Genomic DNA, 14,527 nt, shown 5'->3' with positions numbered 1-14,527 from the left:
CCGTCTGGCACCTACCTCATCGCTCCAACGCAGGGGCATCCCAGCTTGTTCGAAGCTCTATATACTGAGGAGCTCATTGTGCATTGTTTGGTTCAGATTGCTTCATCCTAGAGAGAGTTATTACAGAATATTCAGGGCCTCTTTCGACTGAATCTCCCTTTATTTGATTTATGTAGAATGAAATCGCCCTTCATATATTTACTTTCCAGTCAAATGGCCACTAAGGACAAGTTATACAATTATTAAATATTTCTGTGGAAATCTAACAACCACCTGGAAGACCTGGTAGACACCAAAACTGTCCCCATCAAGATAAACAGCACTTAAAGCGTTCAGGAAAGGATATTTAGAAAGAAAAAAAAAAAAAAACAAGTCGCTGAACTAATAACTGAATCACTGACCGCTGAATGTGTTTGGGATTATTTGGATGGTGAGAAGCAGAAAATGCTAAACCAACTTCTAAGACTGAACTTGGGAGGTGTGCAGATTTCTTTGAGAATCTGAGTCACTCGAAATGGAAGCTGTAACAATAAAGATAAAAGTGGACACACTTGAAGAACTTTGACTGGACATTTAAAAATGAAGGGTGTTCTTTGGCTTAAAGGTACAAGTTTGAATCAAGTCAAATGAATGTCTTGCTTATTCAGGGTTTCATTTTTACAATAAAAGTCAAACGCTGACCCATTTTTCCCCCCCAACACATAGAGTAACAATCCTCATCTCTCTCTGTGCGTCTCTGTGGCAGTTTGTAATGAAGATTATCCGTGTGAGGGCATGAGCCGGCACGCTACTTTCGAGAACTTCGGCATGGCCTTCCTCACTCTCTTCCAGGTGTCCACCGGAGACAACTGGAACGGCATTATGAAGGTACGCTCGCTTTACAGTAAACGATGTTCGTGAGGGAAGGAGTGAAAAAAATCCACAGGTTTCTTTCTGAAATATGATCTCAGTCTGAAGCTGATTCAGCTACAGATGCTGGTGGGAAGCAAGGTATTATATAAATTCCCAACAAACATCTTATATCTAATCAGTCTATCTAATATTTCTCACTGATCCATGTAATAGTCCAAGACTATTTAATTGATTTCTTGTTTTAGGTAGTTCTGCCATGTGAAAGTGTCTCATTCCACTGACAGATAAACAACAAAAGTAAAAATGTTTAGAAATTGATGCAATAATCTCAAAATATCCTTACAACCCTCTCATAGTGAGAAATATTAGATATACTGACTACATTTAAGATGTTTTCATTTACTTTAATACTATTTTTTACAGTGTAAGCTGCTTAGAATGCTCCTCAGTGGTTTGTCACAGCAGAGATAGTGTTGCTGTAATGTAGTCTAACACCTTGTTGATGCTCAATAACAATCAATTGTTTTTACAGTAATGGGGAATGCAACATTGCATGTATATATTATGCAATGTTATATATTCCAATGTGTTCAAAGTTCTGTATAAGTTCTCTTTCCACAATGGCAATTGTCACTTTTGATGCATCATTATCAGGCTTCATGTCAATCGGCGTTATTATCCGAGGACACTGAACGAGGCCTAGTTCCAGCAAACACTTACAGTAAAGTGACCATCATTATTACTTGGCAAGAAAATGATAAGGAAATGGTGAAAAAAGGTGCACAGTTATTTATCAGATAAAACCCAGCTTCTTCTTAAATGTTAAAAATATAACTATGGAACTTATAGAACTAATGATTAGTCATTTCATCTGTAAATTTACAGTGAAAATCACTGTGAAATGACAGTAAATTGCTGACTACTGAGTTGCATTACTTTTACAGTGGTTAAAATACAGAATATTACTGTATTTTAATTATAGCTTATCATTGTAAATGTACAGCAGAGCACAGCTAGTAATCTTGTGGTGCAGACTGTGTGAAGTTGCTATTTTGTTGTTATGTAATGTTAACATGGTACAGTGAATGACTGTGAAAGGAATGCACTCAGTAGCCAGTAATGGGGCAGTCGTGGGCTGGAGGTTAGGGAACCAGCCCTGTGACCGGAAGGCTGCCGGGTTTGATCCCCAGAGCTGACTGTACGTGACTGAGTGTCCTTGAGCAAGACACCTAACCCCCACTGCTCCGGGCAAGTGTGCTCACTGCCCCCTAGTGTGTGTGTGTGTGTGTGTGTGTGTGTACTCACTAGTGTGTATGTCGTGTTTCACTTCAAGGATGGGTTAAATGTGGAGGTGAAATTTCCCTGTTCTGGGACTAATAAGGGTCACTTAATAATTTACCTTGATTTTTTTTTTTTTAAAAGTGAGAACAAACTGCCACATAATTGCAGGCTTGACCGTCTGCTGGTCTCCTTGGCTTGTGATTTGCAGGTGTGATGGTGGTACTTTAGCCCACGGAGGCTGCGGCCGGGCCTGTGTCACCCATAAAGCACTGTGTGCGTGTACTTAATGGAGTATAGTGTCACCCTCCATCAGGCTCGGCTCTCTGCTGGAAGCTTCGGTGGCTGTTACCTCCCTCATTTAACCAGAGTGTTCTTTACCCTGCTGAGGAGATGCTGAGCTAGCACCTCCTCCCTCATACCGCCGTCAAATTAAAGTGGAGGAAAGAGGACAGAAATGGCCAGAGAGTTTGAAGCCAACTGTTCTTTTCTGCTCTCTTATTCCAAATGATAAGACACACAGAGGGGGCAGAGACAGGGAGAGGAGCGCTGAAGGAGAGAGAGGGAGGGATGCTAGAAGGATGTGCAAGGCTGAAATGCACAGTGGTGGGCAGAAGCCTAGTCGCTGCAAGAAGCGAAGCTATTAGTTTAACCACATTTTCCAAATCAAGAGCCTTTTCAGTAGTGAAGCTGAGCTGTTGATCAACAAGGTGGCACCTACAGATGCTACGTTAACCCGACAGGTGCTACTCTGTGGCTTTATTTCTGTCTGGATTGACCGTGTCTGTGGTCATTTCTCCTCCTCCGAGAAAATTACAGGCTGAATGGTCTACTCTTTTTGCAGAACTCAGCAGTGGTCTGATAATTTTAGTCCGCTGGACTCACGTCTCAGTGATTTGTCGCCTCTCACTGTATTTAGCCTCCTAGTGCGCTAGTTCTATATTAAACACTTCCCAGAATGCTGGAGATGTTACAGAGTCAAATGTGATATACAGATTCAGGCACTACCTGAAAAATAATTAAAAAACAAGGCTACCTCAGCTGGACACAACAGGCGAAAAAGACCAATCAGCATCTTATGGCTGCTCTATTATGTTAAATCCAGACCACAAAGTGATAGTTGATGACTTGAGGTTTGAAATTCATGCCAAGAAAGGTGCATATAAAGAAGGTATTCTTTGTCTAACACTATTAGCTTAGCCACATCATATTTAACCTCATACCTTTTAGCTGGGACACAGTGACACAATGAGTTTGTGAAGAGCCAGTGAGCTAATGCCAAACCTGATCAATTCCCTAAAGGATTTTGAGAATTCTATTCCATTAAATCTTTATAAGTACAGTGTAAAATGAGCTTGAGCTTGATGCTTATCAGTGACTCATCCTATGTGCTATAGCTGTGCTTTGTACTATCTACCATTAGCTAGATGCAGTAGTCTTTGCTTGCTTCTTACCTCGAATTAAGCAGGTAAGAAATGTTAGCTGCTCTGCACTGCTTTCTGGTCGAGTTCAGACATCTCACGGTTCTTAAGAGAATGTATAATATTTGACCTGAGCTCATTTGCATATCAAAAATGCTAATTTAATATTCTTCTGTGACCATTTAAGTATGTGATGATTGTTTTCTAAATGTTGAATGGAGATTGAATTGGATTTTTAGCAGCATTCTGTAAAGCACGTCCAACCTCACAACCATAGGTATGAAACAATACATGTGGGCGGAGCCTGTATAGGCCACTATAGATCTGTCTGCCACTCAGCTCCTGGTGAGAGAAAGAGAGGAAGAGTTGCATGTTTATGTACCTACAGAATGAATTAGAGCCAGACCGCCATCCTGTTGTGGGAAGCAGCGGAGTGCATACTAATGAGAGCGAAGGTGTGTATTCTTTCATTTTAATGAGCAGCGGCTGGACACAGTCCGCCTGACGCACTAACACTGCCCCCATGCTGCTTTGGCTTTGTTTGTTGAAGCCGCACGAGGTTCTTAAACATGCATCCTGTGTCGTTTTGAGTAAACAATTTTATTTGCATAGCCAGCAGTCGACCTGGTAACATGCAGTACCATTCAGACATGGTTCCAAATGTCCCTTATTTTGTGTGATTGGATATTTTTATTCACAAAATGTTAAATAGCCGACATTCCATATTTTTCTTATTTTATCATATTTTTCTTATTCCCCTGAGGTGTGCTTAAGACATTTTTGTGGTTTTGCATACCCAAAACAGTCAAAATTCATGTTACATGACCATTTGATCATGCCCTAAAATTAAAGAGGATGTTTTTGTTACTGTGCTTTTAAGACTGGTGTATATAAACAAGCTCTGTTCTGAGTTCTCTGTGTTTAAAAGCAGTCCGAGCTAAAACACACCTTATGACTTCAGAATGAATGGGCGGAGCTAAACTCTTGGTACAGTGATTATTCTCATTTACGGCATTTGGCTGACGCTCTTATCCAGAGCGACTTACAATTTGGTCATTTTACACAGGTAGGCCAAGGTGGTGTTAGGAGTCTTGCCCAAGGACTCTTATTGGTATAGTGTAGGGTGCTTGCCCTGGTCAGGGATTGAACCCCAGTCTACAGCGTGGAAGGCAGAGGTGTTAACCACTACACTACACCAACGAGGGCAACGAGAACTTTTGTTAGTTTGCTGCTTGTTGATTGATCCATACTTCTACAAGGATTCTCCAGCATACTCTGCTGAAGTTGCTGAAAGTTTCACTTTTAAAGCAATTTTAAAGCTAAATTAGAGGGTTAGATTAATCGATTCCATAACATCTATAGCAACATACAGTGTGCTGCAGCGGGGCTTCAGCCTGCAGTATTGTTATTATTATGGGTTGAAGGGTCGAACAAGGAAAATGTGTTAACAGTGCTTTGTCACATTAATCGTTAATGTGAATGCATTATTGATAAACATATGGTTGATCATTTTCTGAAGTAATCCAAATCTACTCAGTGGTGTTGAGGTCTGGACTCTGGGGCAGTCAGTCCATCGTTCAGCTTCTTTGTTTGATGTGTCCGTCTCCTTTTCTCAGTGAGGTTCTTCTTGATCAGCTACATGTCCTTTCAGACTCACAGTGCTGAGTGGTCTTCTCACAGTGGAAGGACAGAAACACCTGTGGATGTTTTCAGATCTGAAGCAGCTTGATGTTCTCCTCTCTTTCAGAGATGGAAGCTTTAAGCACTTTTTATCTGGTGGGGAGAGTTTTGGTGTCTACCAGCTCTTCCAGGTGGTTGCTCGGAGGCCCATTTTCTCTGTAGCTTTTAATCATTTTTGCACTCCAGTTTTGGAAATTCGTATTTTTTCACTTGGCTTTTGGCAATAAATGAAAGACTGGTCTCTGACTCTTGCACAGTACTGTATATAAAATATATATTATAAAATATAACCCTCACTGGCCGCTTTATCAGAAACCCCTCCACCAGACTGTCATTTCAGTTAGCCGTCCTCTGTCCATAGAGGCACTCTTGGCTAGATATTTTTGAGGGGTGACCACTCTCAACATACCATGTGTACATCACGTGCTGAGACTGGATGGGATGCAAAGTGTTTGGCATTTGCGAAGCAGATATTTAACCTTAATTTGTCTCTTCTAGGACACCCTACGTGAGTGCCCTCCGGGTGAATATAACTGCAATCCCAGCCTGCAGTTTATCTCGCCACTCTACTTCGTAAGCTTCGTCCTGACGGCCCAGTTCGTCCTGATCAACGTGGTGGTGGCCGTTCTGATGAAGCACTTGGATGACTCCAACAAAGAGGCACAAGAGGAGGCGGAGATGGATGCTGAGATTGAGCTGGAGTTGGCACAGGGCACACTCTGTTGCATGGGTGGTGTTAGTGGAGGTGGAGGAGGTGGAAGAGCAGGAGGTGGAGGAGAAAAAGGAGAAAAGCAAGGAAGGACTGTCGGTTCCGGAGCTCAGCCCCTTTCCCCAAACCCACAGCCGAGACAGGAGGCCAATGGCTCCCGAAAATTATACTCCCCCGCCCAGGTAGGACACATAAACAGTATACAGGACGGACATATTAGTGAAGAATCACTATTAGATGAATGGTTGGGTGGACGAATGAAAGAATACATGAAATGACTGCTGAAGTGAAAGGATGCATAAGTGATTATAGACTATAGCTGAAATGTATGGTTGAATGGACGGGTGGATGAATAGGTGGATGAATGGACTATTGGATGAATAGGGACTGTTGAGTGGATGGGTGGATAAATGGATGATGATGGATGGATGGATGAGAGAATAGGGAAAATTGGAATGAAAGATTGGCTGAACGATTAACGGATTGATGAATGGTGGATTGATGATAAATAGCGATTGTTGAGTCAATGGACAGATGGATGATGGATGGATGGGTGGATGAGAGAATAGGGACAATTGGAATGAAAGATTGGCTGAACGATTAATGGATTGATGACTAATGGATTGATGATAAATAGCGATTGTTGAGATAATGGACAGATGGATGGATGGACGGATGGATGGATGGATGGATGGTCTTTAGAGGTGTCTGTAATGCTCCTCTGGCAGTACTTCTCCAAGACCTGCTTGCTTTGCTGTGTGACCTTTGTTTCTGTTGCTGAAGTGTGAATTAGGTCTGGTAAAAGGACAAACGGACAAACGGGATCATTTGTTGGAGAACCAGGGAGACATTTCGATTACGATGCCTTGGGTCTCGCATCGGGTTGACTTCTGTCACCATGGCAACACTTCTGTGTCATCTGGTGTAGCACAGAGACATGCAAACACACAGAGCCGCCATTAATCACCTTTTTAATTAAGTTCGGGATCGCACGTTGACCCGCCAAACTGAAGGCATCGATACAAACCCAGGCAGGAAACGAAAGCCTGCACACCCACACAGATAGATTACCATGATGCTAAAAACAGAAGTGATCACAAATATTGCAGTGCACACATTTGCGATGAGTCACTGTCAGGCAGGCTCTGCATAACTGAAGCTATAATTGTTTTTACTTGTCCATTTTTAGCTGGTGCAGGCAGGTTATGTAAGTGAGAACAGAAGAAAGGCGGGGGCTGGCACTGATCTGATGCTGAGGAATTCTGCAGAGTGCAGAGCGGATGGGCCTGCAGTGAAGCTGGCTCTGCGTTTACTTGCCACCTGTGTGTGCATGTGTGTGTGTGTGTGTGTGTAGGTGTGTGTGTGTGTGTAGGTGTGTGTGTGTGTGTGTGTGTGTGTGTGTGTGTGTGTGTGTGTGTGTAGGTGTGTGTGTGTGTGTGTAGGTGTGTGTGTGTGTGTGTGTGTGTGTGAACTAGCCCAGGAAAGTCAAGATCTAACATACAAATCCAAAATTCATACAGAAGAGCATCGTATAAGAAGAGATAACAGAATGGACGTGCTTTTAACTGAGGTGGAAATTAGAATCCAGCATTGAAATTTAGCAATGTACCAATGCACTGGCTGTTGACAGTATCTAAACGTTTGTATATTTATAAATATTTATGAAAATATAGAAATTGGGACTAGATCTACTTGAATTCACATTGTGGGTATATATATATATATATATATATATATATATGTGTGTGTGTGTGTGTGTGTGTGTGTGTGTATTTTTACACAAATGTAGTAAAATGAAACAAACACATACAGTAGTTACTGAATAATTCATAGTAGATACAGAATAATTCATAGTAGATACTGAATAATTCATAGTAGTTACTGAATAATTCATAGTAGATACTGAATAATTCATAGTAGTTACTGAATAATTCATAGTAGATACAGAATAATTCATAATAGATACTGAATAATTCATAGTAGATACTGAATAATTCATAGTAGTTACTGAATAATTCATAGTAGATACTGAATAATTCATAGTAGTTACTGAATAATTCATAGTCGATACTGAATAATTCATAGTAGTTACTGAATAATTCATAGTAGATACTGAATCATTCGTAGTAGATACGGAATAATTCATAGTAGATTCTGAATAATTCATAGTCGATACTGAATAATTCATAGTAGTTACTGAATATTTCATAGTAGTTATTGAATAATTCATAGTAGTTACTGAATAATTCATAGTAGATTCTGAATAATTCATAGTAGTTACTGAATAATTCATAGTAGTTACTGAATAATTCATAGTAGATTCTGAATAATTCATAGTAGTTACTGAATATTTCGTAGCAGATTCTGAATAATTTATAGTAGAACAGTAATAGTAGCAAAACCTTTTTGGTGCCATTTAATATATATATATACACACATATATATATAGATTCTATATAGAACCATTTTGAAAAATAAAATCAATCTAAAAAACCATTTTGCCATGCAAAGAAAATTTGAAATGAAATGGAAAATATAGAACAGCTACATCTAAAGAACCCTGGAAGAACCATCTTTTTAGAGTGTGTACTTCATTACACGAGCGCACTGCTTTATACACTGTTACAGCAGATCAGTGCTAATCAGTAAATCTGTAAAGCAAACAGTGAGAACAGTCCAGAGCAGATGGAGCGACACAGATGGCCTTCAACCCATCTTTGTCATTCAGACACGGTTCTCAGAAGACCAGTCCCTACAGAAAAGAACTGTTCCGCACTCGTTCGGGGGGCTCAGGCAGACGGACAGGTAGGCGCGCACAGAGGAACAGGAATAGCTCCGCTCACTAGACAGCGCGAGGCTTATCAGCAGCTGCAGGCTCTGGGGGCCCGGAGATGGAACAGAGCGTGTGAGTGAGGGACAGGTGTGAAAAAGTGTGAGAAACGGGTTTTCTTGGAGAGAGTGGATGAGGCAAGGCTTTGAGGGATGGACAGAGCTGGGGAGTCAGCACAAAAGAAAAGAGGAAAGAACGGCATCCATAGCAGCTTCTCGGTGAAGGTTTGACTTGCAACGACAGCCGAGTCAGCACACGAGCGAGTGAGGCTTTTTTACTGTGCTGAGGAGGGGAGAGAGAGAGAGAGAGAGAGAGAGATAAAGAGAGAGAGAGAGTTAGCAGAGGAGAGAAAGAGCATAAGAGGATGTAAAAAAGAGGGAGAAAAAGGGATAGAATGAGAAATAGAGCTAGCTTAGATGAGAACGAGTGTAAGAGTGTCAAAGAAAGAAAAGGAGAAACAGGAGTGTAGGATAGCTAGCTGTGGAAAGAAAGGGTAAAATAAGGAGAGAAAGGAGTGCAGGAGAGCAGGCTGAAGAAAGAATGAGTGAAATAAGAGGAAAAGGAGGAGTGCAGGAGAGCAGGCTGAGGAAAGAATGAGTGAAATAAGAGGAGAAAGAGGAGTGCAGGAGAGCTAGCTGAGGAAAGAATGAGTGAAATAAGAGGAAAAGGAGGAGTGCAGGAGAGCAGGCTGAGGAAAGAATGAGTGAAATAAGAGGAAAAGGAGGAGTGCAGGAGAGCAGGCTGAGGAAAGAATGAGTCAAATAAGAGGAAAAGGAGGAGTGCAGGGGAGCGAAGCTGAGGAAAGAATGAGTGAAATAAGAGGAAAAGGAGGAGTGCAGGGGAGCGAAGCTGAGGAAAGAATGAGTGAAATAAGAGGAAAAGGAGGAGTGCAGGAGAGCTAGCTGAGGAAAGAATGAGTGAAATAAGAGGAAAAGGAGGAGTGCAGGAGAGCTAGCTGAGGAAAGAATGAGTGAAATAAGAGGAAAAGGAGGAGTGCAGGGGAGCGAAGCTGAGGAAAGAATGAGTGAAATAAGAGGAAAAGGAGGAGTGCAGGGGAGCGAAGCTGAGGAAAGAATGAGTGAAATAAGAGGAAAAGGAGGAGTGCAGGGGAGCGAAGCTGAGGAAAGAATGAGTGAAATAAGAGGAAAAGGAGGAGTGCAGGGGAGCGAAGCTGAGGAAAGAATGAGTGAAATAAGAGGAAAAGGAGGAGTGCAGGGGAGCGAAGCTGAGGAAAGAATGAGTGAAATAAGAGGAAAAGGAGGAGTGCAGGAGAGCGAAGCTGAGGAAAGAATGAGTGAAATAAGAGGAAAAGGAGGAGTGCAGGGGAGCGAAGCTGAGGAAAGAATGAGTGAAATAAGAGGAAAAGGAGGAGTGCAGGGGAGCGAAGCTGAGGAAAGAATGAGTGAAATAAGAGGAAAAGGAGGAGTGCAGGAGAGCGAAGCTGAGGAAAGAATGAGTGAAATAAGAGGAAAAGGAGGAGTGCAGGAGAGCAGGCTGAGGAAAGAATGAGTGAAATAAGAGGAGAAAGAGGAGTGCAGGAGAGCGAAGCTGAGGAAAGAATGAGTGAAATAAGAGGAAAAGGAGGAGTGCAGGAGAGCGAAGCTGAGGAAAGAATGAGTGAAATAAGAGGAAAAGGAGGAGTGCAGGAGAGCGAAGCTGAGGAAAGAATGAGTGAAATAAGAGGAAAAGGAGGAGTGCAGGAGAGCGAAGCTGAGGAAAGAATGAGTGAAATAAGAGGAAAAGGAGGAGTGCAGGAGAGCGAAGCTGAGGAAAGAATGAGTGAAATAAGAGGAAAAGGAGGAGTGCAGGGGAGCGAAGCTGAGGAAAGAATGAGTGAAATAAGAGGAAAAGGAGGAGTGCAGGGGAGCGAAGCTGAGGAAAGAATGAGTGAAATAAGAGGAAAAGGAGGAGTGCAGGAGAGCAGGCTGAGGAAAGAATGAGTGAAATAAGAGGATAAAGAGGAGTGCAGGAGAGCTAGCTGAGGAAAGAAAGAGAAAGAGAGTTAAGAACGAGACAAAGGAGGAGTGCAGGAGAGCTGCATGAGGAAAGAAAAAGAGTGAAATAGAGAGAGAAAAAAAGGAGTGCAAGAGAGCTAGCTGTGGAAAGGAGTGAAAAAGAGCCAAATAACGAGAGAAAGGGGGTAGAAGGAGAGATAGCTGAGGAATGAAAGAGTGAAAGTGAAATAACGACAGAAAGAGGAGTGCAAGTGAGCTAGCTGAGCAAGAAGGGGTGAAATAAAGAGAAAAAGAGGAGATGGAGGAGTGCAGGAGAGCTGGCTGAGGAAAGAGAGAAAGAGTGAAATAAACAGAGATCGAGAGGATGGAGGAGTGCAGGAGAGCTACATGAGGAAAGAAAGAGAAAAAGAGTGAAATAAAGTGGGAACAAGGAGAAAAAGGAGTGTAGGAAAGGTAGCTGTGGAAAGGAGTGAAACAGAGTGAAATAATGAGAGAAAAGGGGTAGAAGGAGAGATAGCTGAGGAACGAAATAGTAAAAGAGTCAAAAAACGATAGAAAGAGGAGTGCAGGAGCGCAGGCTGAGAAAGAAAGGGGAAAATAAAGAGCGAAAGAGGGGAAAGAGGAGTGCAGGAGCGCTGGCTGAGAAAGAAAGGGGCAAATAAAGAGCGAAAGAGGGGAAAGAGGATTGCAGGAGCGCTGGCTGAGAAAGAAAGGGGAAAATAAAGAGCGAAAGAGGGGAAAGAGGAGTGCAGGAGCGCTGGCTGAGGAAAGAAAGGGGAAAATAAAGAGCGAAAGAGGGGAAAGAGGAGTGCAGGAGCGCTGGCTGAGGAAAGAAAGGGGAAAATAAAGAGCGAAAGAGGGGAAAGAGGAGTGCAGGAGCGCTGGCTGAGGAAAGAAAGGGGAAAATAAAGAGCAAAAGAGGGGAAAGAGGAGTGCAGGCTGAGGAAAGAAAGGGGAAAATAAAGAGCGAAAGAGGGGAAAGAGGAGTGCAGGAGCGCAGGCTGAGAAAGAAAGGGGAAAATAAAGAGCGAAAGAGGGGAAAGAGGAGTGCAGGAGCGCAAGCTGAGGAAAGAAAGGGGAAAATAAAGAGCAAAAGAGGGGAAAGAGGAGTGCAGGAGCGCAGGCTGAGAAAGAAAGGGGAAAATAAAGAGCGAAAGAGGGGAAAGAGGAGTGCAGGAGCGCTGGCTGAGGAAAGAAAGGGGAAAATAAAGAGCGAAAGAGGGGAAAGAGGAGTGCAGGAGCGCAGGCTGAGGAAAGAAAGGGGAAAATAAAGAGCGAAAGAGGGGAAAGAGGAGTGCAGGAGCGCAGGCTGAGAAAGAAAGGGGAAAATAAAGAGCGAAAGAGGGGAAAGAGGAGTGCAGGAGCGCAGGCTGAGGAAAGAAAGGGGAAAATAAAGAGCGAAAGAGGGGAAAGAGGAGTGCAGGAGCGCAGGCTGAGGAAAGAAAGGGGAAAATAAAGAGCGAAAGAGGGGAAAGAGGAGTGCAGGAGCGTAGGCTGAGGAAAGAAAGGGGCAAATAAAGAGCGAAAGAGGGGAAAGAGGAGTGCAGGAGCGCAGGCTGAGGAAAGAAAGGGGAAAATAAAGAGCGAAAGAGGGGAAAGAGGAGTGCAGGAGCGCTGGCTGAGAAAGAAAGGGAAAAATAAAGAGCGAAAGAGGGGAAAGAGGAGTGCAGGAGCGCAGGCTGAGAAAGAAAGGGGCAAATAAAGAGCGAAAGAGGGGAAAGAGGAGTGCAGGAGCGTAGGCTGAGGAAAGAAAGGGGCAAATAAAGAGCGAAAGAGGGGAAAGAGGAGTGCAGGAGCGCAGGCTGAGGAAAGAAAGGGGAAAATAAAGAGCGAAAGAGGGGAAAGAGGAGTGCAGGAGTGCAGGCTGAGGAAAGAAAGGGGCAAATAAAGAGTGAAAGAGGGGAAAGAGGAGTGCAGGAGCGCTGGCTGAGAAAGAAAGGGGAAAATAAAGAGCGAAAGAGGGGAAAGAGGAGTGCAGGAGCGCAGGCTGAGGAAAGAAAGGGGAAAATAAAGAGCGAAAGAGGGGAAAGAGGAGTGCAGGAGCGCAGGCTGAGAAAGAAAGGGGAAAATAAAGAGCGAAAGAGGGGAAAGAGGAGTGCAGGAGCGCAGGCTGAGGAAAGAAAGGGGAAAATAAAGAGCAAAAGAGGGGAAAGAGGAGTGCAGGAGCGCAGGCTGAGAAAGAAAGGGGAAAATAAAGAGCGAAAGAGGGGAAAGAGGAGTGCAGGAGCGCTGGCTGAGAAAGAAAGGGGAAAATAAAGAGCGAAAGAGGGGAAAGAGGAGTGCAGGAGCGCAGGCTGAGAAAGAAAGGGGAAAATAAAGAGCGAAAGAGGGGAAAGAGGAGTGCAGGAGCGCTGGCTGAGAAAGAAAGGGGAAAATAAAGAGCGAAAGAGGGGAAAGAGGAGTGCAGGCTGAGGAAAGAAAGGGGAAAATAAAGAGCGAAAGAGGGGAAAGAGGAGTGCAGGAGCGCAGGCTGAGAAAGAAAGGGGAAAATAAAGAGCGAAAGAGGGGAAAGAGGAGTGCAGGAGCGCTGGCTGAGGAAAGAAAGGGGAAAATAAAGAGCGAAAGAGGGGAAAGAGGAGTGCAGGAGCGCAGGCTGAGGAAAGAAAGGGGAAAATAAAGAGCGAAAGAGGGGAAAGAGGAGTGCAGGAGCGCAGGCTGAGGAAAGAAAGGGGAAAATAAAGAGCGAAAGAGGGGAAAGAGGAGTGCAGGAGCGCAGGCTGAGGAAAGAAAGGGGAAAATAAAGAGCAAAAGAGGGGAAAGAGGAGTGCAGGAGCGCAGGCTGAGAAAGAAAGGGGAAAATAAAGAGCGAAAGAGGGGAAAGAGGAGTGCAGGAGCGCTGGCTGAGAAAGAAAGGGGAAAATAAAGAGCGAAAGAGGGGAAAGAGGAGTGCAGGAGCGCAGGCTGAGAAAGAAAGGGGAAAATAAAGAGCGAAAGAGGGGAAAGAGGAGTGCAGGAGCGCTGGCTGAGAAAGAAAGGGGAAAATAAAGAGCGAAAGAGGGGAAAGAGGAGCGCAGGCTGAGGAAAGAAAGGGGAAAATAAAGAGCGAAAGAGGGGAAAGAGGAGTGCAGGAGCGTAGGCTGAGGAAAGAAAGGGGCAAATAAAGAGCGAAAGAGGGGAAAGAGGAGTGCAGGCTGAGGAAAGAAAGGGGAAAATAAAGAGCGAAAGAGGGGAAAGAGGAGTGCAGGAGCGCTGGCTGAGGAAAGAAAGGGGAAAATAAAGAGCGAAAGAGGGGAAAGAGGAGTGCAGGAGCGCTGGCTGAGGAAAGAAAGGGGAAAATAAAGAGCGAAAGAGGGGAAAGAGGAGTGCAGGCTGAGGAAAGAAAGGGGAAAATAAAGAGCGAAAGAGGGGAAAGAGGAGTGCAGGAGCGCAGGCTGAGGAAAGAAAGGGGAAAATAAAGAGCGAAAGAGGGGAAAGAGGAGTGCAGGAGCGCTGGCTGAGGAAAGAAAGGGGAAAATAAAGAGCGAAAGAGGGGAAAGAGGAGTGCAGGAGCGCAGGCTGAGGAAAGAAAGGGGAAAATAAAGAGCGAAAGAGGGGAAAGAGGAGTGCAGGAGCACTAGCTGAGGAAAGAAAGGGGAAAATAAAGAGCGAAAGAGGGGAAAGAGGAGTGCAGGAGCGCTGGCTGAGGAAAGAAAGGGGAAAATAAAGAGCGAAAGAGGGGAAAGAGGAGTGCAGGAGCGCTGGCTGAGGAAAGAAAGGGGAAGATCAACCAACTTCTTCTGCAGATTCTTAGAGCGCTGAGAGTCTCCTGAACGGGATGGACGTTGTAATAACGGTAAAGAGTGGATGCACTAAATACTGGGCA

The 14,527-nt window shown here is 43.9% G+C and overlaps 1 protein-coding gene across 2 annotated transcripts in view; it reads left to right on the top strand.

Moving 5' to 3' along the window:
• Positions 1 to 14,527, top strand: part of cacna1ia (calcium voltage-gated channel subunit alpha1 Ia) — a 282,477-nt gene that overhangs the window by 250,597 nt on the left and 17,353 nt on the right. For both annotated transcript variants that reach the window (XM_037544719.1, XM_037544718.1), the window contains exons 31-32: positions 746 to 867; positions 5,730 to 6,122. In XM_037544719.1, the coding sequence (XP_037400616.1) occupies positions 746 to 867; positions 5,730 to 6,122 (515 nt within the window). The remainder of the gene's footprint in view (positions 1 to 745; positions 868 to 5,729; positions 6,123 to 14,527) is intronic.

The sequence above is a fragment of the Pygocentrus nattereri genome, chromosome 14, assembly GCF_015220715.1.
Source record: "Pygocentrus nattereri isolate fPygNat1 chromosome 14, fPygNat1.pri, whole genome shotgun sequence".
Lineage (NCBI taxonomy): Eukaryota > Metazoa > Chordata > Actinopteri > Characiformes > Serrasalmidae > Pygocentrus > Pygocentrus nattereri.
This window is presented reverse-complemented; position numbering and strand designations above follow the sequence as displayed.